We start from the raw sequence: 22,140 nt of genomic DNA, 5'->3' as shown, positions 1-22,140 counted from the left end.
CAACTTTTTTTTTCGAAAATTCGTTATTTCAAGCATCTAGAGATTGAAAAAAATTTGGACAAAAACATTCTTATAGGTGGTGAAAAACGGAAAATTTTGATCCCTAATAAATCAAAATTGGATGAATAGAACTCGAGTTATTGTAAAAAAACAATTTGAAAAAAAAAAAATCTCTGAACTGGGCTGTCAAAAAAATCTTAAAAAATTTGAGAGATAGTTTTTCAAGCCCCCCAATCGTAGAAAAAATCGCCATCAATTTTCAAGAGCGTGAGAGTCAGCCGTTGACTCATTTGGCATGGAATACCTCATATACAAAGTTGGTGAAATACTTTTTACACAGCTGAAAATATCCTGCACATATGAAAATATTGCATCACTATTATCTATTAATTTATAAGTCCCTTCAAATATCACAAGTTAAGAGTTATCGTCGATAGTGAACACTTCCTTCGCATCCAGATAAAATCGACACCCTGAAGGTCTCGTCAACTTCGCTGGACTCTGATACAAGCGATATGCTACTCGACGCTGAAGTACAGTGCGTTGAGCCTACCTGAAATATTATAAATCAGAGATAGAAGAAGATTTAGTAATGGAGTGGTAGGAGACGAATGCAAAATTAAGACCCGTTTGGATCATCTTTCAAACGTTTTCTTCATTGTTTTTCTGTCTTCATAATTTAAAATATATATCATTTCCATTGGATTTTATACCACGCAGGAGTCCCTAAAAATTATGAGTGTGCAGTTAAAAAAGTAGAAAAAAATTGAACATTTTCAAAGGGCGTTTTTAAGAGGAGACTATTATGAGTTTTAAGTCGCGGGCTATTGGAATGAAATTTCTCATACATTGACGATCGATTATATGTGGATTTCCGCAGCAACTCCCATTTATACCAATGTTAAATTGTTTCTTTCATTTTCTCCAACGACGTCATTCTTGATCCTATGAAAATCATTTTCGGCTTAAAATGTGCGGAATGTTATCAATATTATCAGAGTACACATATCTCGGTATCCACAAAGTACTCCCTTTTCATGCGGATGTTCACATATGTCTGAAAACGAATAATTAGTGCAAAAAAAAATTTATTGTTCGTTTGCCCCACAGACGCTTCAAATGTTAAAAATAGTCCAGGGTCTCCAGTTTATGAGCTACAGAGGTTTTTTTTTCAAAATTTTTGAAAAAATGTATTCAATAACTTTACGAATTAGTTTTTTGCTCCCGAATGGAAGCATTGTAATCGTTCAACTTTAAGTTTTGGATTTTTCGTTTTGTATCGACCCATTATGATCCAAAAAGTCCGAAAATCCACTTAAGGTTGTATTACACCCTTTTTGCCAAAATTCACGTTTTTTGCATTTTTCTGGGAAATTGTTGATGGGATTGACGTGAAAAAATATACCGTTTTTGCGTTTTAACATTAATTAATGGCTCACGAAATTTCATGATCGTGCAATGATTTTCCTGCATTTTCTCTAAAACTTTTCGGAAATTCACAAAACTTTAGAAAAAATGCAGGAAAATGATTGCACTATCATAAAACTTCGTGAGTCAGTCAAGAATGATAAAACGCCGATCAATAATTTGCCAGAAAAATGAAAAAAACGTGAATTTTGGCCGAAAGGGTGTAGTACATCCTTAATCGAACGAAAATGCATTAACAGTTCATGAAAACTATCAAGTGAAAAAAATTTTTCATCAATTTCGCAATTATTGTAAGAAGAGTGGGTTTAGAGAAAAATATTAGACCTCTTGTAGAAAATTTCATTCGCTACAAAGAATTCAGTCATATTTTCCCGTAAATCCACAGCATCCTAGATATTCTTCAAATAAATCCTAAAGAACGTTCTGGACTTATCTCCTTTACCACTTAGCCGCAGAATTCAATGAATAGCATGGATACCCAATCAAAAATATTCCGGGATTTTTCCTCTCCTGATGAATGAATATTCCGCCAAGTCAATAATGAAACCATTGTACTCATGATTATTTTCACAATCCCCATGAATTCTATTCTCGGCTTATTTCCCTTCCAATAACGTAGAATCAATAAAAGAAAATTGATAATGTTTCTTCAAGGCTGATTGCTTGAACAACGAAGTGAATTGAAAACACGCAGGGTGAGACCGCAGCAACGTTGTTCGAAAAAATAAAAAATTGTGGCTTATTGTTATTCACTACCAAGCTTTGACGGTATTTTGGAACATCATCATTTTGTTATCAAATGATAACAAAATCACACGTATCGATAACGCCTACAGCATTCCATGGAATGATCCAGTATGAAAATTTCAACCATTTCCTATACAAGTTTATCAATAACTGCAACGACTCAGAATATTTAATTTTTTTCAACCAATAGACAAAATTATTTTCTTCATGTTGACAAAAATTTCAATTCATCTACCCAAGACCTACTGTCTCTACCATCTCCATCTTTTTGCTGGGTACCCCACATATTTCTTGTCGATTGGATTCCTCATATCTTTTCAAACTTTTCCCCATTTTAGTTCTTTTTTCTTGATTCTTCTAACTGGTAAATCATGAATTTGAACATAAATTCCATGAGATCCAGAGTACAAAAAAAATTGTCTACTTCACGTTGTCCAAGCTGTTGCAAAATTTTTTTTTAATCATAAAAAAAGTTGGTTTCCGATGTTCTCTCATTACCCCAAAAAATTATAGATTTTTTCTGAACCATCGAAATTCGGAAAATGTTGAAATATCACTAACCGAAAAATCTAGGATTTTAGATTCTCTACAAGAGAACTTTTTGGATGAGATCTTCACAGAAAAGTATTCAGTCGAAAATGTTTTTTTTGTTCAGGACTTGAATTTTTTTTCTACTTTATAGGCCCGGTTGCACCAAGCCTAGTTGAGAAAATCGTCAGGCATATATCGGAATAAATAAAAATAATCTGCCAATCAATTTCGATCGAAAGTTCATCGAAGATATTTCACAAAAAAATGTAGTGTATCGATATATCGTCATTATTTGCCAATAATACTACTAATTATGAAGTATTTGGTCGATATTCATGACCAAATGGCTGAATGAAAGCACTTTACAACGAATTCTGAAAATTGTCTCCAGACATAAATTTATTCTAACTAGAGATGTGCGGATCGTAACTAGTCGTTACTTTTAATCCGTTATTTCTCCTACCCGAAAATAACGAGTATCAAAATCGCAACGTATCCGGTATTTTTTGTAAACTTCTATTCTAGCTGCCTGAAACCAAAGAATGTTCGAATTATGACGTTCCTCAATGCAAACTCCCAGTTAATCCTCTGAAAGCTCCAAAAGATGTAACAGAAAATTCTCCAACTGATATAAAATTTTTTTTTGCAAATAAAATTTTAACTGCGTCACTTTACCTCGTTTGATTCTTCTCGTTATTTAACTCTCATATTTTATTTCAATCATTGATAAAAAAAAAGTTACGAGTAACGAGCATTCAGGAACGAATACTTTCTCATATTGTAACGACTATTTTCGGGACATAAAAGTAACGAGATTGCACATCTCTAATTCTGACGATTTATTTAACTAATAGAACTTGGTGCAACCGGCCCTATAAGAATTGCAAATTTCTTGATTGAAAGAATTTCAATAGGAAATATTCGAAATCGCCACAGGATCATTGTATGTGATTTCCCGTTGTATGTACGAGCTCTGAATTTGGACAAGGCAAGGATGTGTTGGTTAAGAAATAAATAAATGAATGAATAAATAAGTAGATAGATAGATGGATAGATAGAAAACGACGTACGAACGACGACTCCGAAATTACATAAAAATAATCTTTATTTAAAAATCTCTTAAACACAAAAATAAAAAAATCTTACAATGTATTCACAATTATTCATTTTTTTCAATTGTACAACATTTCGTATTCGCGTTCGACAACGTCGTATGCTGATTATAAAGACTTGAGACTCTTTGGGAATTAGGAAAGAGAGGGATAAATAGACGAAAATTACGTGAAAAATAAACGATAAGAAGCTGCCACAAATGATCATTGTTTACAGACGACATGAAAAAGGCAAATTAAATATGTTAATGACAGTGGCAAAACAGTGCCAATGGACTATGGGCTTGCCTCGTTATGTTTATTTATCACATGATTATTATTTATCGCTTATCGTAGAACCTTATTAGACGAATAATCTTTTCGTGCTGCTGGAATGGTACCGAGACTAATTGCATTCTGGGTGATATCATTGGCCAGCACGCGTCGTTGAGAGAGCACAAGTATTTTTTGGCTTTATCTCTATTTTTTTCCACCGTATACTTAAAAAATTGTCAAATTAGATTAATTGGTATCTTACATCGAGTAATACACACTAATAAGGTCATTAGAAACCTATGTACCTAGTACCTATGTCCTAAATCAGAAAATTAAATTAAAGTCGTAGCGAAATAAAAACAACAGCACAGGGGGCAAATCTAGGAAGACATCAAATTTCTGGAGATTAGATTGAAAATATCACTCGGATAGATGGTTGGATTTAGAGGACAATGTTGACTTTTTTTTTTTGAGAGAAGAAAATTTCACGCAAGAAAAGTCTCGGGACATCTGCCCTCAAGCCACTCATCATCGAGATAATCATATAACTGACAACAAATGCAATAACAAGTCAGGCGAAGATTGTTGTCTATATAACTCGAAGAAACTTTTTTTGTAGAGAAAAAAGTCCCCTACAATAGTTTGTAATAAAATTTGACAATCATCTCCAGTTGTCTATCACTTCGCTACAAAAATAAAAAGCTGAGATAAAAGTTTTTCAAGGTAAATAAAAGTGGTTTAGCAGCAACAATAGCATTGGCACAAGGAATAGTTAATAAAAAGCCTGAGAAATCCCTGTTTCCTAAAACATTTCATTAATTTAATAAATAATTTATCTACTTTTTCGCTCAATTTTTTTCCCCATATATTTAGGTATAAAAATAATTTCTCTGCTTTCAATAAAAAACAGTTCTTGAATTTTCTACCCTAATTTCAATGATTCGAATAAAAAAATTTTCTTTAGAAACATGAAGAAACATAAATTTTCTCCGAATTTTTGACCATTTGGCATCTGTCGATATTTGATTAAAAAATAATTGGACACTTCTCAGTCTTTAAAATTTCCCCTTCAATTTTCCCCTTTAAAACTACTGCCAGCAGAATTAGTGCTTAGAATTCACGCATTTGAACATAGAGATTCGAGCACACACTAGTTTGAAACAGATTAGTCATGTGTAGGACAGGATGTTTGAGAGCTCTTAATGGTCTACGTCTTGGAAGAGGACTTGCCATGGTGCCTCTTTGGTTATTGGGCTCGGCTAATGCTAAAGCTGGACTTCTCGTGTCTGATAATGAGGATGACGAGCTGGGTTGTCTGACTGCGTCGATTTCTGTCATGGACTTGCCTAATTCAGCTTTTTCACGGATCAATTCCAGCACTGGTAAAATAGCACCGAGGAGAGGTCGTTTCGAGGGTTCACCAGACCAGCATTGCTCCATGAGTGTCCAGCATTCACCATCAAAGTGAGGTAAACGTTCAGGCCTCACACCTAATCCACAGTCAATATTATCAGTCATCAGTTTATGATGTAACATGAGTTAGAAACAAATTTGCAAATCATTTTGAGCAGATCCCCGCCAAATCAGCAGGACAAAAAAGTCGATGTTGGGGATTTCCATCTCATTGAAAAATATGGATAATTGAGGCAGTTATGATTTTTTTTTAATTGCTAGTTTTTGTCCAAAATTTTTCACATTTCGCCCTCAAATAATTTACTTTAGTGATAATTAACTCCAAATAATTGAGAATATAATTCGTTTGAAGTACAACATCCTTGTTGATTATCAAATGGTCTATAGTCTCAAGAGTTTTACCCAAAAATAACAAAATTCATTCCATCTGGAGAATTTCAACTTCGTGGCATCAAATTTTTGATATTCACGGACGAAAAAATTTAATAGAAAACCCTAACGTATTCGTTAGAAAATTCTATTGGATTTCTATTGAAGTTTCTATTAGTTTTTGGTCGATTCTATTGAAATGTCCAATAAAAAAATTCAGTAGAAAAAGTCAATATAATTCGATTTTTTATATAACTAGATATTACTAGATAACTAGATATTATAATAGATATTTTCTATAGAATTTCCTCGGCTCACATTTTCTAAGTTTTTTTTTTGATTTTCTTGATGTGAAGAAATGAAAAATAATATGAAAAAAACGTAGAAAAATTGAACCAAAGAAATTCTATCGAAAATATCTGAAGAGAATAAGTTATATAGAAAAATCGATTTCTATTGAATATTTTCTATTGAACATTTCAATAGAATCGGCCAAAAACTAATAGAAACTTCAATAAAAATCCAATAGATTTTTCTAACGAATTTACTAGGCTTTTCTATTAATTTTTTTCATCCGTGTTCCTTCTCTAAATCCACTTTTCTAAACTTAAAAAACCCCAACAACCATTCACAATTAACAAAAAGCCATATTTACCTCTCCTAACACTCCCCCAAAGCTGCTCCTTATTCTGAAAAGTCTCGAAGGCATACGGCATCCTAGTATGTCCCGCACAAATATACCAAAACAGAATGCCAAACGCATAAACATCGACACTGCTATCATAATGTCCGGAGAGCAATTCCGGCGCCATATGAACAGGAGTTCCCACCACCGACCCCGACATCATAGCCTCAGTAATACAAAATCCAAGATCAGTCAGCTTGGCTCGATTCTCCACATCCAACAGAACATTCTTCAGCTTGATATCCCTGTGCACAAGTCCTTGAGAATGCAGATACCTGATGCCCTCGAGAACATCAATAGCGATCTGTATCCTCTCCAGCCAGGTCAGCCCAGCCCTGATGCCACAGTAAAGATCTCGACTCATCCTGTCAGTGATCAATAAAACCGCAGCGCCTAGTCCACAGCCCCCACCATAATTATGATCGATCACAGACCCCCTCAGCTTCACAATCCTCTTATGATCAGGAATACTCCTGGTGTAATAGAACTCCATAGCAAGATCATTCCAGTGTTTCTCATCAGGAGGCACAACAGACTTGACAGCACAAGGTCCAGGAGCCCCTCCCCACCCATCACAGGCAAAAACAACTCCATACTGCCCCCTCCCAATCTCCTTCCCCTGGTGAGGAATTCCAAACCTGACCATATCACTCATCGAAGTCGACTCGAGAGCCAATTTCGCGAGTCTCGGTGCATGGATCTTCCTGATGGCCACTCTCTGCTCCTCAGTCCTCTCCAGCCTCCCAGAGTAATGATTCTCCAACGACCTCAGAGCTGCATGAAACGCATCATGAGAGGATTTTATTTTATCCCTGAACTGTGTGGAAATAGTCTTCGCTAATCTCGCAGCTGAGAGTGAATTAAGAAGATCAATAGTGACCTTCTTCCTCCAAAAGGCGTCCAGAGTCGGCGTTGGTGCCCAGGGGAGGGGCATGGCCTTGAACAGCTGCCTGAGTCTCTCCAGAAAGGAGTGAACCAACGATGGAGATGAATTATGAAGTTCGACATTGTAAGCTGCTGATAATATCTGGTTCAGTGCATCACTGGCGAGGAGATTCCCATCCTGATCGTAACTCTTTTCTAACTCCAATAAACATCTTTGGAGGGTCCCAAAGAAGTTCTCCCGGAGGCAATTGACAGACGTCACCAATTGTTTAGCTACCTTCTCGCTCAATTTACTCAGAACAAGCCGTTGGACCTCGGTTGTAGCTGATCTGACAGTCGCATGCCACTCGTTTCTCTCGGAATCCTCTGATAACGCACTCTGGTACTTATAAGGATCGTCGTCAGCCCCTTCAACGTCATTTTTCATCTCCTGAATTATATTCTGAATCAAATCCGTCAGTTCCTCTTGATTTTTGCTCACCACGCTCATCAGATTCGTGTAGAGCTCGTTCTCCTTCTGTTGGGCGTATTGGATCCTTCTGGGGGTTATCTGGATCTCTCGGGCCATGTCGAAGGCACTGAGGATGAACTTCCTGAGGGACGTGGTGTGAATTTCATTGAGGTAGTTGCCAGCGTTGACTAGGTAGCTTTGGAGGCAGCCTCGAGTGAAGTAGAGGACTCGATCGATCTTCGAGTAAGATTCGATGAGGTCTGAGGAGTTGACGTACTGTCCACCAACCATCCAGGTCATTTGGTCCACCTCGTCGGACTCCATTCTCAGGAAGCCGAGGTCTCCCAGTTGATCCAGCCAGGTGTGGCCCAGGGAGTTCATCTTCTCGAGGTTCAGTTTTTCGTCCTCTTTGAAGGAGTCTGATGGGGCCGACGGGGCGAGGGCTTCCGATTGACTCTGCAGACGATGTTGTTCTGATTCTGTCAGGTCTCCGTCCACACTGTCGAAGATTGTATTGACCAGAGACGAGACGAAGAGCACTGGAGTGTAAGGATAGGTCTCCTTGAGCTCTCGTAAATCTTCTGTGTTCTGTTCTGTCAAGGGGTGGTCACTCAAGGCGTAAAGAAAAATCGGGAGAATCCCGAGGGCTCCTTTTGCCAGGGACTTAACCGCTGCGATGTCAGGAACCACGAAGATCTGCACGTTGTCCTTCAGGACTGCTCTGTCGAGCTTGACTTCGAGGATTGTGGGACAGTTTGGGTCCTCGTTGCCCGATCTGTTGAGGTCTTGTTCGGGGAGTGTCTTCCAGGCGATTTCGTTCGCCTGGACTCGGTCGACAACCTCGTATTCCAGGCCCAGGGTGAGACTCACGTGGTTGGTGGGGCCGTAAGCGAATTTCAACCACCTCCAGTCGCCGTCCGTCGAGGGGAGTATCTCAGCTGCTAAGAGGCGGTTGACGAGCGCTGCTTTGGATTTGCAGTCTTGTCCGGATATCACTATTGCTGGGTGGTTGTCCAGAATGTGGGTCAAACGATCCAGTGTGACGGAGGGTAACAATTCCTCGATTATATTCTCTGGAAGGAAGGAGAGATAAAGGAGTTAGTGTAAAATGGGAAAGTTGAGCTGTCATATATTTTTAAGTGGGAAATTACTAGCAGTGCGATTCACCTCACGGTGAATTCTAGAATTAATAGCAATATCGACGAAAATCCTGGAAAATTCGAGGATCGCGGACAGAACGGGAGACTATCCTAGAGAATTCACAGAAAGTCTGGAAACTCTAGAGAAGTTCTAGAAAATGCTGCTATTTTTAGAAGCATTGTAAGAAATCTATCGATGTTTGATCGATTGGAGAGTTTTCTAGATGATTCTCAAATTTCCAACGGCTTTTATATCAGTTTACACTGAGAAAAAAAATATTTTTGTCAAATATCCATTTATTTGAGAGAAGTATTCATTTTTTCAATACCATATTTCTCCGATGGAGTCGTCCATTGTTCTCAGGCAATCCTCATTAGGTTTTAATGATGAAACTTATACTGTTGTAGAGGATGACCATGTTCGTTATGACCTAGAGTGAATTCCTTGAATAATTATCAACATTAACAAATTAATCAAAATTCTTCTTTCTAGAAAATAAGAAATTAGGAAAAATTAATAAAAAAATGAATCATTGGAGGAGTTCATTCAAGGTCATGTGCAACATAGTCATCCTCTAGAGCAACATGATTGTCATAATTGAAACTTCATCAGACTCGTCTGGGAATGACTCGATTGGAGAAATACAGTTTTGAAAAAATAAATGCTTCTCTCAAGTAAATGAATATTTGGCAAAAATAATTTTTTTTTCAGTGTAATGAGCTATTAATCAAAAAATCAAGAATCCCCTATAAATCCCCCTCCCCTTGAAAAGCCATATCTCACCTCTAACTTGAGATGAAGGAATGGAAATGATGAAAATCGGAGCGAGTGTCGAATGCTCCAGAACGGTTGTTTTGCTCATTTCTGTCTATCATGTATAATTCATTGCTTATTTCATTTTATTAGATTGAATAAGATTTTTTTACCTAATTTTGTTAATTTTTCAACTTAGTTGAATGTTATCATCATCATTATTCTGGTTATACTTTTCATTAATTTCAATGCCATCGATTTTCCCCGCTTTCTAAGAAAATTCTAGCAAAATGTCTATTGTTTTCTCATTCGAGAAAAGTTTCGAAAATTGTTCAGTTTTCTAGAGAATTCTCGAATTTTCTGGGGAATGCAACAAAATTGTTCATTTTTATTTAAAAAAATCAATTCGTCACACTTCCCTTATTTTTCAACAATTATAAGAAAGAAAATCTTTATTATTGCGTGAGTTTTTTTCTATCTATCATCCATTTTTACAATGCATTTATGAATGTATGAAATTAAATACATTTAAAATTTGGACGAAGAAACGGAAACTTCTCACAAGTAAATGAGGTGACAGACAGTGCACGCGTCTTGTCTAGTTATTCTAAATTTCGTTGATCAAAAAAAATCTTGACATTCTTTCTTCAAATCACTCGTTATCATGATATTTTCATAATTAAAGAGAGTATCATATTCCCCTCTGAACGCAGTTTCTAGAAAATATCTTCGTATCCAAAAGAGATGATGAAAGTGCTCCGAAAGCCTTCCTTACAAGGGAAGTGATAACGAAAATAGTATATTTCGTAACGAGTGCAAAAAAGTGTTTTTTGGCGTGTGGGAGGTTTATATCACGAGCCGAAGGCGAGTGATATAATCCCACGAGCTAAAAAACATTTTTTCACGAGTTACGAACAGTATTTTTCATCACAATGTGGCGGAAATTGAACTTTTAGGCACGGTCCGCGTGCCTAAAAGTCCACTTTTCGTCACAGCGTGATGAAAAATAATGTATGTGGGGAAGTATGTCCATTCCTCTCAAATTCAGGAATATTTGCCGAGAAGTTACACTTGAGTTCAGTGCACTTATCTCGTTTGATAAAGCGGAGTGATAACTTTGCTATTGAACTTCGTGTGCTAATCTCCGAGTAATTGAAAATGTTGAAAGAATTTGAAGAACGTGAAAAATTTCGAATCCAAGGAAATATTATATCGGGATACGTAGATGATTGTAATAATTGTGAAAACAATTTGGTGAACGAAATTAATGGTTTTATTCGTACAGAGGAAAATATCAAATTTCGAGATGAAAGTATTCTCTCTGCATTTGTATTCTGTATTCAACAGTGATTCACTCCTGAAATTTGTCCAAAATGTTGACAATTAAGGATGTTAAACCATTTTCAGCAAATCTTGTTTTCATGTTCAAGGAAAATTCCATAATTTTTTTGGCTGATAGCAGAACATATGAACTTCTTTGATATTGAAAAAAATTAATCACAATAGTCTCGCCAGAAATAAATAAACAAATTTTTCTTTATATACGGGCTCTTATGGGATTTATGTTGAAATTTATAATTCACCTACTAGAAGACTTTAAAAATAGAAATAAAAATAGAAGGTAATGTGCAAAACTATACTGAATCGAATGGCCAGAGAAAAATGGCCACAAAACCTGAGAAAATTCAAAAATCAACTTCAAATTATTGTTGATGATATTCAGCCAAAATTTTAATAGTAAATATTATCATTAATTATGGATGTAAAACTGTAAAAGTAGCATCAATGAATAAATATCTGTCTATCTATAATCGTTAATTACTTCATTATAATTCAAAGTTGAGAAGTTTCGCCCTATCATGGGGCGAACCCTAGGGTTTTAACATAAAATTTTCGATATTTATCACTAAAATTATTTTCGATGAAAATCGTTATTAATTATAAAAGAAGGGAATTTATATAGCGTTCCACATCTTTGTGACGCCATAGGAAATTAGTTGGATAGGATTTAAATGAGGTAGGAGGGGATCCGGGATTATTCTCAATACGAATTGACAAGAAATATTTACTGAAAAAAATGGATAGTCCAGATCGGGATTTGAAATATTTCTTGTTAATTCATATTGAGAATAATCCCGGATCCTCTCCTACCTCATCCAAATCCTATCCAACTAATTTCCTATGGCGTCACAAAGATGTGAAACACTATATAAATTCCCTTCTTTAATGAAGGGAATACTTCAAAAAACTCAGCTAAGTAAAACTCAGTTTTTTATTTTTGGGGGTGAAGTATATACTTCTATACACTTCAAGATAACGTGGAAAACTTTCAGAAATTTTCTTTAGGATTTTAAAACAATGTTATTCAACAAATTGTCAAAAGTGCAGCGTGACACTCTGAGCGCGATCAACGGAGCATTGAATTCAATGGTAAAGTCATGAAAAATGGCAAATTGATTTATCGCCTTCATAAATTACAAATTTTGTCGATAATGAACACTTATTAGAACACAATACGAGAATCCATTTCATTGTTAATTTCTTTTAATTTTTTCCTTCCCATGATATTTTCCCCTCAAACTATTCGTATTGATGATGGTCCCATAATTTACGGAATTATCTATTATTGCTGCATCTTATCTTTGTTCCATTAGTCTTATTCCTTTCAATAAAAAATCATTACCGTCAGGAAAGAAGTTTTCATGATTAATAACATCCAAAGTGCGTTGAGTCTCTTTGAAGATGTGTCTCAACTGTTGGCGATTCCTCTGGTATCTCCTGAATTCCTGCGGCAGTTTGCTGACCATTTTGGCAGTCTCTTTCCCTAGAAACGATTTCACTCGTCTCACTAATCCTCTTCATCAACTTTGCGTCACCTGAATCATCAGAAATCCACAATTAGTTTTTTATTTCAATAATTGAAAGCCTCATGTTCAAAACTCAACGATAAAAATTGATTTGCTCATAAACAAAATAAATGAAAAAACTGAGTAATTTGTCATATGAATTATTGCAAGCCTGTAGCATCGAGAATTTAATCAACTAGGGAAGGGGCGCGCTTCGCGCGCATCATTGGCTAGTGATTTATACATATTATTTTTTATCATAATGAATTCAGTTATTTATTAAAAGGGAGTTAATGTCCACTTTCATTATGTTCAGATTTGAGAATAAATTTGAAACATGATCTTTAAAAATTTTTACGATGCACGGCGAGAAATGTTCAGTCGAAATTACGGAACTCACAATTCGCTCATCAATTACGGAATCGATTCAGAAAATTTAAGTGACGGTATCGTCATTTTTCGCAGGAGATTCAGATAAAAATTACGGAATACTCTGGAAAAATTCCGTGACAATTTCTCGGGTTAGAAATTTTCCAAATTTTTTGCGCGTGTTTGCTCGGTTATTACTTCCTAGACAGCCCCGGTAGTCAACACATACGCGACCGAAGGGTTATTCACTGGTGAAATCAATGTCATCCTGGGATGAAATCACATGAAATCAGTTGAAATCGAATGAAATCAGGGAAACTATGTAAATTCATTGATTGCAAGCAATTTCATATAACATCACTTGGAACCCCCAAATCGGTGGGATGAGAAATTTTATTTTGAAACGTATAGAAAAAAAATAAAAATTTATTATCGACCCAACACGCATTTTAACGAATATGATATCATTTATAATAAAATTGATATCATTTGAAATCATGACATCGGGGCCAAAATCTTTTGAGATCACTCGAGATCACTTGAAATCAATTATTCCCTGGAATCACATGAAATTACTTTGAAATCACTTGAAATCAAAATCATTCGATCAATCTTGTGTGCGACACTCGCAACGTACCGAGAGCGCATCGTTCTCAGATAAGGTCCGCTTTCCCTTTTTTTATGTACATAGTTTTCTTTCTCCCTCTCCATGACCAATTGCATCTTAGGAAAAATTCAACGGTTTTTCCAACCAATGAAAACGTGGAAATTCTGTCCCACTCACGCTGGTCAGGGGCAAGTCTCTTCTTCCGAAAATCTTCAACTTCAGTCTATTTCGAGTAATTCACGGATTCGTTTCGCACTTCAAAAGAACCTTTGAATCTTGTATTCAATACAGTTTGCTTTAAGTAAATGTTAGAATACTTAATATAAGTTTCAAGTACTTTTAAACTAGTATAATTTAAAGTGTATTATGTAAATTTTTAGCGCAATTAAAATTATAATTCAAGTAACTCAACGCATTCGTATTTATTTATAAACAATGCAAATATTCAAAATCTTAGTGATAAGTGCGTAACGCACAAAGTGAAAATACCGTTGCTTGGTTGTCTCAGTTTCTTCCATATTTTAGTAACAGTTACGGTGAAAACGTGACATGAACGATTTGAAATCCTTGCAATTACGAAGTAGAGCGGCGACTAACTCAACCCAATTTTATTTTGAAACTAGTTTTTTCAGAATATTTCAGAATCGAGGAGGGAAGCCACGGCAATTTGCATAGATCTTTTTGTCATTTCAGTCGTAAGGCAGCGCTTTACAAACGCGAAATATCATTCGACATACGGCCTAAAAAAACTTTTCTAGCTCATATGATTGCAACCCTCGACTTCGGCTCAGGCTGCAAACTCATATTCGCCAGAAAAGTTTTTTTCAGTCTAATGAAGAAATACTATTTCGATAGCTTTTAGTTTACAGACCACAAATGATTTTCACGAAGATGTCACAATTTCTATTATAATCCAAGATTGGTATTCATAAAAAATCCACCTGTTTGAAGTTTCTTTGTATTGTTTTGCCACTACGCTGCTGAATTATCAAAACATCCAAGAATAAAAACGGCTTCATCAGGAACTGCTGATGCAGTGCTTCAATAAGAGATAAGAGAGCCAAAAATAAAATCAAAGAAAGAAAAGTTGATGAAGTTCCTTTTGAACTACTCAAAACCCGCGCAATTCTGGAATGTTAAATAAAAAATAATTAAACGTCGTTTTGAAACCAATATTTCCAGTATACATAAAAAAACGATGGAAGCTACCGGAATTACCGTAGAGTTTTTCATCAGTCGTCGTCATCATCACACCCGAGAGTCGAAGATGTTCGATGAAAGCGCACTTGTTGTAAAAAGAAGACGTGTTATTTTTCGTCTCTTTTCTCCTTACTTATGAAAAAAAACCCCAGGAATGAAAATTACCCGATCCTAAACCGCATGAACAAAGAATGGGAAAGATTATCAAGCTCCGTTCGAACTTTTTAAAACCTTTGCAACTTCGAAATAAGGTCTCATAATTAGATAATCGAATGTCATGTTGGGGCCAGTTTTTTCAAATATCTTCAAAACAAGGTCAGCCACCGGAGTTAATATAGACTTTTTTGGTAACTTTCTTTGCCTTACAGCAACGGTCCTCACATAAAAGTTCTGCTACTCCTATGAGAGTCAAAGATGTTCGATGAAAGCGCATTTGTTGAAAAAAAAGACGTGTTATTTTTTATCCCTTTTCTCCTGACTTATGAAAAACACCCGAGAATGAAAATTACTCGATCCTAAATCGCATGAATGAAGAATGGGAAAGATTATCAAGCTCCGTCCGAACTACTTAGAATCCTTGCAATTTGTAAATAATGTCACATAACAAGATAATCGAATGTCACGTTGGGGCCACTAAATGTTTCAAAATATATCAAGAACAAGGGCAACCACCGAAGTTAACTAAGAGAACTGCCTAAATTAGACCTTTTTGACAGCTCTCATTATCTTACAGCAATGGTCCTCGAAACAAAACTCTGCGATTCCTACGAAAGTCGAAGATGTTCGATGAAAACCCACTTATTATAAAAGAAGGTTGGGTTATTTTTTATCCTTTTTCTCCTGACTTATGAAAAAAAAATAAGAATGAAAATTAAGGATAATCGTGCGAGGAGGAAATGTAGTAGATGAGGCGGAGGGGTTTCTATTGTTTTCCTGCAGAAAACCAATCGCTGAACAAAAAAATTTTTCCCATTCGGATTCAAAATCCAGGCAATATTAGGGAGTATCTCCGGTTAAAAATTATTTTTGGAGCTAATCAAATTTATTTGTATCTGTTCCACGCATTGAATGGTTTTCAGATTGTTTTTTTTTTAAATAAATGAAAAAATATTAATCCATGCGAAAAAGTGGCAACATCTTCGGTCGTTTTTTTTTTCACCAGGAGCTGGTACCACTGGCTCGAGGGAGCTCCAATCACAACGCTTCATCGCTCTCTCTCAAGAGACGTTTAAATTGACCGCGCTACCCCCACCCGATCGGTACTTGGGACGTTGCTGCTCGTTTGGGCTGCGGGCGCAGAAATTTCATTTTTCAGTACTTTTTTCGCTATTATTAATAAACAATGCTCCTAGGCGACAATCTTTTTCACTCAAAAGATCATTGATCACATGTTCTAAATGTGTCTAAAGTTTCATGACTTTGGCTGCATTTTTTCCTTGGCTTTTGCAGTTTTTTTTAGATTTCCTTAAGATCACGGGTTAAATGACCACTTTTTCAAAAATTCATAATAAATTAACCATGTTCCCCAGCAGTCTGAAACTTTCCATACGCCTTTTCCATCATTTAAAGAATACGTAAAAAATAAAAGAGAAAAATGGCTGCTTTTTTTCTAACCCACCGGACTCGCCCGATTATCCTTAAAGCGCATGCCTTTGGTGCATTTTATCCACTTCATTTCTAAATAATAAACGTGGTTTGGTGGATTGAAATTTTTATCAAGATAAAGGGAGTAACTTCATCACTCAGTTGAAAAAAAATCAATTTTTTTTTAATATTTGCGATTTTGGATAAACATCCTTAACGAGGGTTCACTATTTGTTAACGATTAACGAATCGTAGTAATAGTTAAGAAGCCTCAACAGCAACTAAAGCGTTCGGCCTTTTCTATCAGTGCACTAGAAAGCCAGCAATTATGAAGTGCCATGTTGTCGTTTTGTCCACTTCACCCCTGAATTATCGAAAAACTCGAGGATAAAAATTACTCGATCATAAACCACGTAACTGAAGCAAAGAAAAATGGATAAAATACCTGACCTTCGAACTCGACTGTCGATAATTAACAACTGTGTACTGCATTCATCCACCCCCACCCCATTGTCCTCTAGTCAATAACATCAGGGAACCCAAATAAAATAAAAAAATCAGAGTTCCAGAAGTTTTATTTTTAGAAAAATTGGAAAACGCCTGAGTCGATTTTGCTCAAAATCTGTTCTGGTGTATTGCATACGAATATTCATCGATTGAACGAAAAACAATCCAAATCGCATCATTTCTACTGGAAAAATGCTCGAATGGGTCAAAAAAACATAATTTTGGTGGTTTTGAGAACCGTTGAGACGATTGTTTTCATAAACTAATCAGTTCTGAGTGACACTAAGACGCATCGATTGCAAAAAAAACTTTGAGGATGTTTAGCCAGTGTCGGTAAATTCTCCATAAATGTTTTTTTTCATGGTCAAGGAAAATTCTGTAATTTTTTCAGCTGACAGCAGAACTTATAAAACTAACTTTTCTAACGTAAAAAAAAGAATCACAATAGTCCTAGTAGAAATGAATAAACAAATTTTTCCTTATACACGGGCTCTAATGAAATTTATGTTCAAATTGATAATTCATCTACTAGAAGACTCTAAAAATAGAAATGAAAATAGCAGGTAATGTGTAAAATCATACTGAATCCAATGGCCAGAGAAGAATCTTGGGTAGCCGGGCAAAAAGAGGAAATATTTGAATGATTCTATCCCATATAAGCGCATGTTAGAGCATGCATTTTGGTACATTTTGTCTATTTTGTTTCTAAATAATCAACATGGGCTAGTGGATTGAAATTTGTATCAAAGTGACGGGAATATCTTCGTCTCTCAGTTTTAAAAAAATTAATTTTTTTTTAAGTACTTGCTATTTTTAATAAACATCCTTAAATCGCATCATTCGTTCAAGAGTAATCGCCGGGTAAATTTTTTGTTTACATACATACACATTCACACACACATATGAACATGTCTTCAAAATTTGTTCAAAATGATTCTAAACGTCAAGAAATGTAGAAAAATCGCGAAAATTCCACACTCGATTTTCAGGGTCATTACTATAACTACACTGAGAGAAAAACACGTTGTCAGCAAGTCTTGTTTGGGTCAACAAAATCGCTAGTTGAAAATTGCCAAAAACGAATGTGTTTGGTTCCAATTTGAAAGTCTCAAACATGAATAGGGACGTCGGGATAAAACGGACACTTTTGACTTTTTTTAAAATGTTGAAGGGTTGAAATGGTGATAAAATTTCTTTTTTTTCAATACAAAAAATCATTCTTTCCCTTTGTGACGAGCCTAAACTGAGCTCAATTGATACATTTGTTTCTGAGTTATGAATAATTTTTAAAAAGTTGAAAGTGTCCATTTTACCCCACCCTCCCCTAATTGTTCTGCTTTCGACAGCAAAGAAAAATTTAGCTCAAGAGGCGGATAATTCACACCAGACGGTGTCTTTTCAGGATGAAAATATCTCATACAGAGGAAAATTTATCAACAAATATTTTATCCCCAAGTTACAAGATTGCTATCATATCACTATTATTGTTTCATTTAAGTGTTCATTTCTTGTCTGTGATTATTAGACTGCCGAAACGAACAACTACTATCCCTTGTTTCGCATAAAACAAAGATTTTTCGGGAACAAAATACGTATGGGAGTATCGAATAACGAAGTAGTGCTAGAAATGACATTCTTGCGTGTACAGAGAATGCAATTTTTTTGAACTACTAAATCTATTTTTGCGAGAAGAATTTTTCATTCCGGCGCACTCTCTGCATGTTTGGCACAAAAAAATCCTTTTTTGATAATTTCCAAAATAGTATTTTTCCGGCCTGTTGCGATGGGGTTTTTTACTCGTGTGGCGTTGGCCTCCGAGCCGTAGGCGAGGACTGGCCAACCACACGAGTAAAAAAACCCCATCGCAACAGCCCAGGAACAATATTTTTCTGTAGTGATTTTCAAGTTTTCGAGTTTGGGAAGTATGTAATACCAATTCCCAGACGAGAAATCGTGAGAAGCAGTACAGAAAAACTATTTTCTTGGCACAAGTAAGACTTGTTTGAGAACTTTGTCGTTTTTCTCTCAGTGTACCCGACAGATCCGAAAGTTAAAAAACAACGAAAAAACACGTCTGAGAGGAACACAATCATCACATTAATCACCATAATCGCCGTGATCCACTAATGACGCAAGTGCGAATCTTTCCAGACACTCGATTAACCCCCAAAAGCTCCAACAATTACAATGACTCTAATCACCCTAATTCCAAATATTAATGAATGTACCTCGTGCGTCAAGGAGTTAATAAAGAGTAATAACTCATGGAGACAAGCTGATGCAAGTGTTTCGCGAGCTGCTGATATTCTTTGAACCAAATCTCCCACTAAACTGGCGCCTGATAACGGCAATTAATACTTGACCTTCTCCAAATAATCCAAAACCTCTTATCCCTGAGTTCAATTAACAATTTTCCTTATTTTTCATTGCTGAAATTGAGTTGATTATCAATTGCAATCATTGCAATTCACTTGTTAACCTCTAAGTTCAGTAGTTGAGAGGAAATGAGGGGGAATTTGTGGAATAATGCGAGACACTGGTGCAAATTAAATTACCTCGCGATTTCCGCAACAATTCCATCCACTTTGTCACATAATCTTGATGATTTTTATTGTTCCACTGTTTGTTTTGACGTTCGATGCTCCTGATTCGGTGGCTTGCCTGGTCTCTTCTAGGGCTCGCCAAGGCCCACCCCAGGCAAAACCAATGTTATCCCTTGAACTTGATTATTTCAACTGTTTTATGCACAAATACACAAACTTTTTAAGACTCTCGGTACTCTCTCATTGTGAATGGCATATAGTATAGTGTTCAATCAGTTGAACGAGCGGGGATAAATTCCGAGCGATCTTCACTCAACCAACCACGAGACACGACTGACGCGCGGTCTCCGCAACTTTTGACTGCAAATAAACTCGGTCGAGAGATTCTCGGGATGTCTGCGACGAAATGTGGAGGCCCGGCGAGAAAGCTGGGGTGAAAAGTAGAGGGTGATGAGTGATAACTAGACGTAATGGTCTGGTATGAGTTATTGATGAATTGCATTGGTTTATTTTAAGAGATTTGTTTGTACTCTGACGGAAACGAGTATTTTTAATGAGATGTTTCTTTCTCGGAACAAGTATTACATACTTGATTCAATTTCAAATGAATAAGATCTTACGGTGAATCAGGGATCCCCATCAATAATAAATTTCTGTAATATTACAAGAATTTGACCCTTACATTAATGAAGGTTTAAAATATCTTCATTCTATTTTTAAAATGATATAATGTTAATAATCGGATTTTTTACGAATAATGATGTATTTAAAATTTGTTAATCTGAAACTGTAAATTTACTACTAAGTGAATAATTCAAATTTCTTGAAAGGGGATTTTCGATTACACAAATAATCGTCAATCTTCCTACCTCAATTATTGATTGATAAAATAGTTGAAAATTTGAATATTTGAATTGATGATACTTAAATACTCAAAAAATTTCAGCAGTGATATTATGTAATTAAGGGCTACAATATTTAACCGTAATAAAATATTCCAAATTTGGCTATCCCTGCGATGAATATCAATTATTTCCTCTTGAGATACGTTTACTTGAATCAAATAAAACAGTCCTTGGCGTCAAGTCACATGCATTCACCACAAAAGTGGAAAAGTTCTATTTCTTCAAATCTAATATAGGTAATCTCCAATCGAGAAATTTTCTACTTTCATAAATTGATCAAAAATTCGTACTTAGAAGAGGATTAGATTGAGGAATGAATTAAATGTTGTTTTCTCGAATGAACCCAATATTTAAATTGAGCGTTCCGTACATCACATTGAACGAAATTTGTGATATCCAAGTTTGTGTTGAATTGCTGTAATCTCTGATTTTGTTATTGTAAACTAATGCAATTTTTTTAGTCAAGACATATAAACTTCTTTCAACACAACGAAATCTTATTACAATCTCAAAGCTTTTTCCGCGTAACAATATTCATCCTGAGTCGACATACGAAATGCTGACTTTAATTATAATTTACTTGGAAAAACGTATGATCGTGTTGATTCAGATAACAACGTATTTAGTGATGAGAATAATTTTGATTTTTGAGTAAACCACCGAATTTCTGGAGTTGGTAAACTTTTGGCTAGAAAGAAATCAAATACTCTGATTATTGCGAAAAATTAAAGGTACTTCAATTCTAGAGAAGTTCAATTTCTCCCAATCAAAAGTATCTCATGAAGGGATAACCGGTATTCACTATGAAATCATGTTTATTTGAAAATTAAGAACCAAATGATAGTTGGTTCAAATAACATTCTCTGGATAAAATTAATTTTTTCTGTCAGTGTAGGCGGTTCGGAAGAGCTTTATTGCTGCTGAGAGATTGCATTATTTGTCGTTTTTCTATTCGTTTCTTTGAGGTAGCTAGTGATAAGGGGTTGTTCAATTTGGCTTTTTTCATCCGTGATTGAGAATTGATGGAAGGGCATTGTAATTGGAAGGAAGGTTTTTAATTGTTTAGCATGTTTGAACAGTGATAGTTGTTACTAGGATTTCCGTGTTCGACCGGGGGGATTGTTGAATGGCAGGAAATGTATATGCTCCCGTTCATTTGTATCTTGTCTTATTGACTAGGCGAGTAACACTGACGATTAAAACTTTGTAATGTTGACCTAGGGCCGTCTATGAGTCATGTTAAGGGTAGAGGCTGGGAAATTGGGCGACGTGGCCTGCGCCACGGAAGACGAAAGGTATTGCCATGAGTTTTCTTTCTTTTCTTTCGGCTACAGTTTTTAGAGAATTCATCGAACAGTACCGTCAGTGACTCACTCATGAAACCCTTAAGGGTGTTATGGCGGGGTCCATAGCTGGAAAAAAAGCAGAGAATTCAATGAAAATTGCTGAGAAGATTATTCGATCCATTTGAAAGCCGTATTCAGCAATTATCATTGAATTCTCTGCTTTTTTTCCAGCTATGGACCCCGCTATAATACCCTTAAGAAGCAAGGTCCAGTTATGCAACCGGGTTGTACCAATACGGCTAGAATGTTCAAATAAATTTAAAAAAATAGAGGAGGTTCAAAAGTTACCCTGAGGGGCACGATTCAGCGATGCGTCATTTTTTGGAACAAAAAAATTGGTTTTCCCCAATTTTCTTCATGGCAGAAAGGCGGAGAACGACGGGGGGCGGGGGGGGGGGCAAGCACAGGCAGCTAGAATTTTCAAATAAATTTGGAAAAATAACGAAAATTCAAAAGTTCCCCGG

At 35.9% G+C, this 22,140-nt stretch overlaps 1 protein-coding gene across 1 annotated transcript; it reads right to left on the bottom strand.

The window, feature by feature from the left end:
* Positions 1-251: 251 nt before the first annotated feature.
* On the bottom strand, positions 252-19,740 carry LOC107047722 (dual serine/threonine and tyrosine protein kinase). The gene is made up of 5 exons (XM_015270531.1): positions 19,438-19,740; positions 12,453-12,645; positions 6,511-8,949; positions 5,304-5,563; positions 252-553 (listed from the first exon to the last, which is right to left on the bottom strand). The coding sequence occupies exons 2-5, from the start codon at positions 12,574-12,576 to the stop codon at positions 425-427; spliced, it is 2,952 nt and encodes a 983-aa protein (XP_015126017.1). The 5' UTR covers positions 12,577-12,645; positions 19,438-19,740; the 3' UTR covers positions 252-424.
* Between the last annotated feature and the right edge of the window lie 2,400 nt (positions 19,741-22,140).

Source organism: Diachasma alloeum, unplaced genomic scaffold, assembly GCF_001412515.2.
Source record: "Diachasma alloeum isolate Michigan unplaced genomic scaffold, Dall2.0 Dall_scaffold_78908, whole genome shotgun sequence".
Lineage (NCBI taxonomy): Eukaryota > Metazoa > Arthropoda > Insecta > Hymenoptera > Braconidae > Diachasma > Diachasma alloeum.
This window is presented reverse-complemented; position numbering and strand designations above follow the sequence as displayed.

What these genes read in the sequence shown, in the direction of transcription:
- LOC107047722 (XM_015270531.1), bottom strand. Translation starts at nt 12,576, where the DNA reads ATGGTCAGCAAACTGCCGCAGGAATTCAGGAGATACCAGAGGAATCGC. An exon ending in TGAAAACTTCTTTCCTGACG is followed by an intron (nt 8,950 to 12,452) that starts GTAATGATTTTT and finishes CCTTCCTTCCAG; the next exon opens with AGAATATAATCGAGGAATTG. An exon ending in ATAACCAAAGAGGCACCATG is followed by an intron (nt 554 to 5,303) that starts GCAAGTCCTCTT and finishes ATAATATTTCAG; the next exon opens with GTAGGCTCAACGCACTGTAC.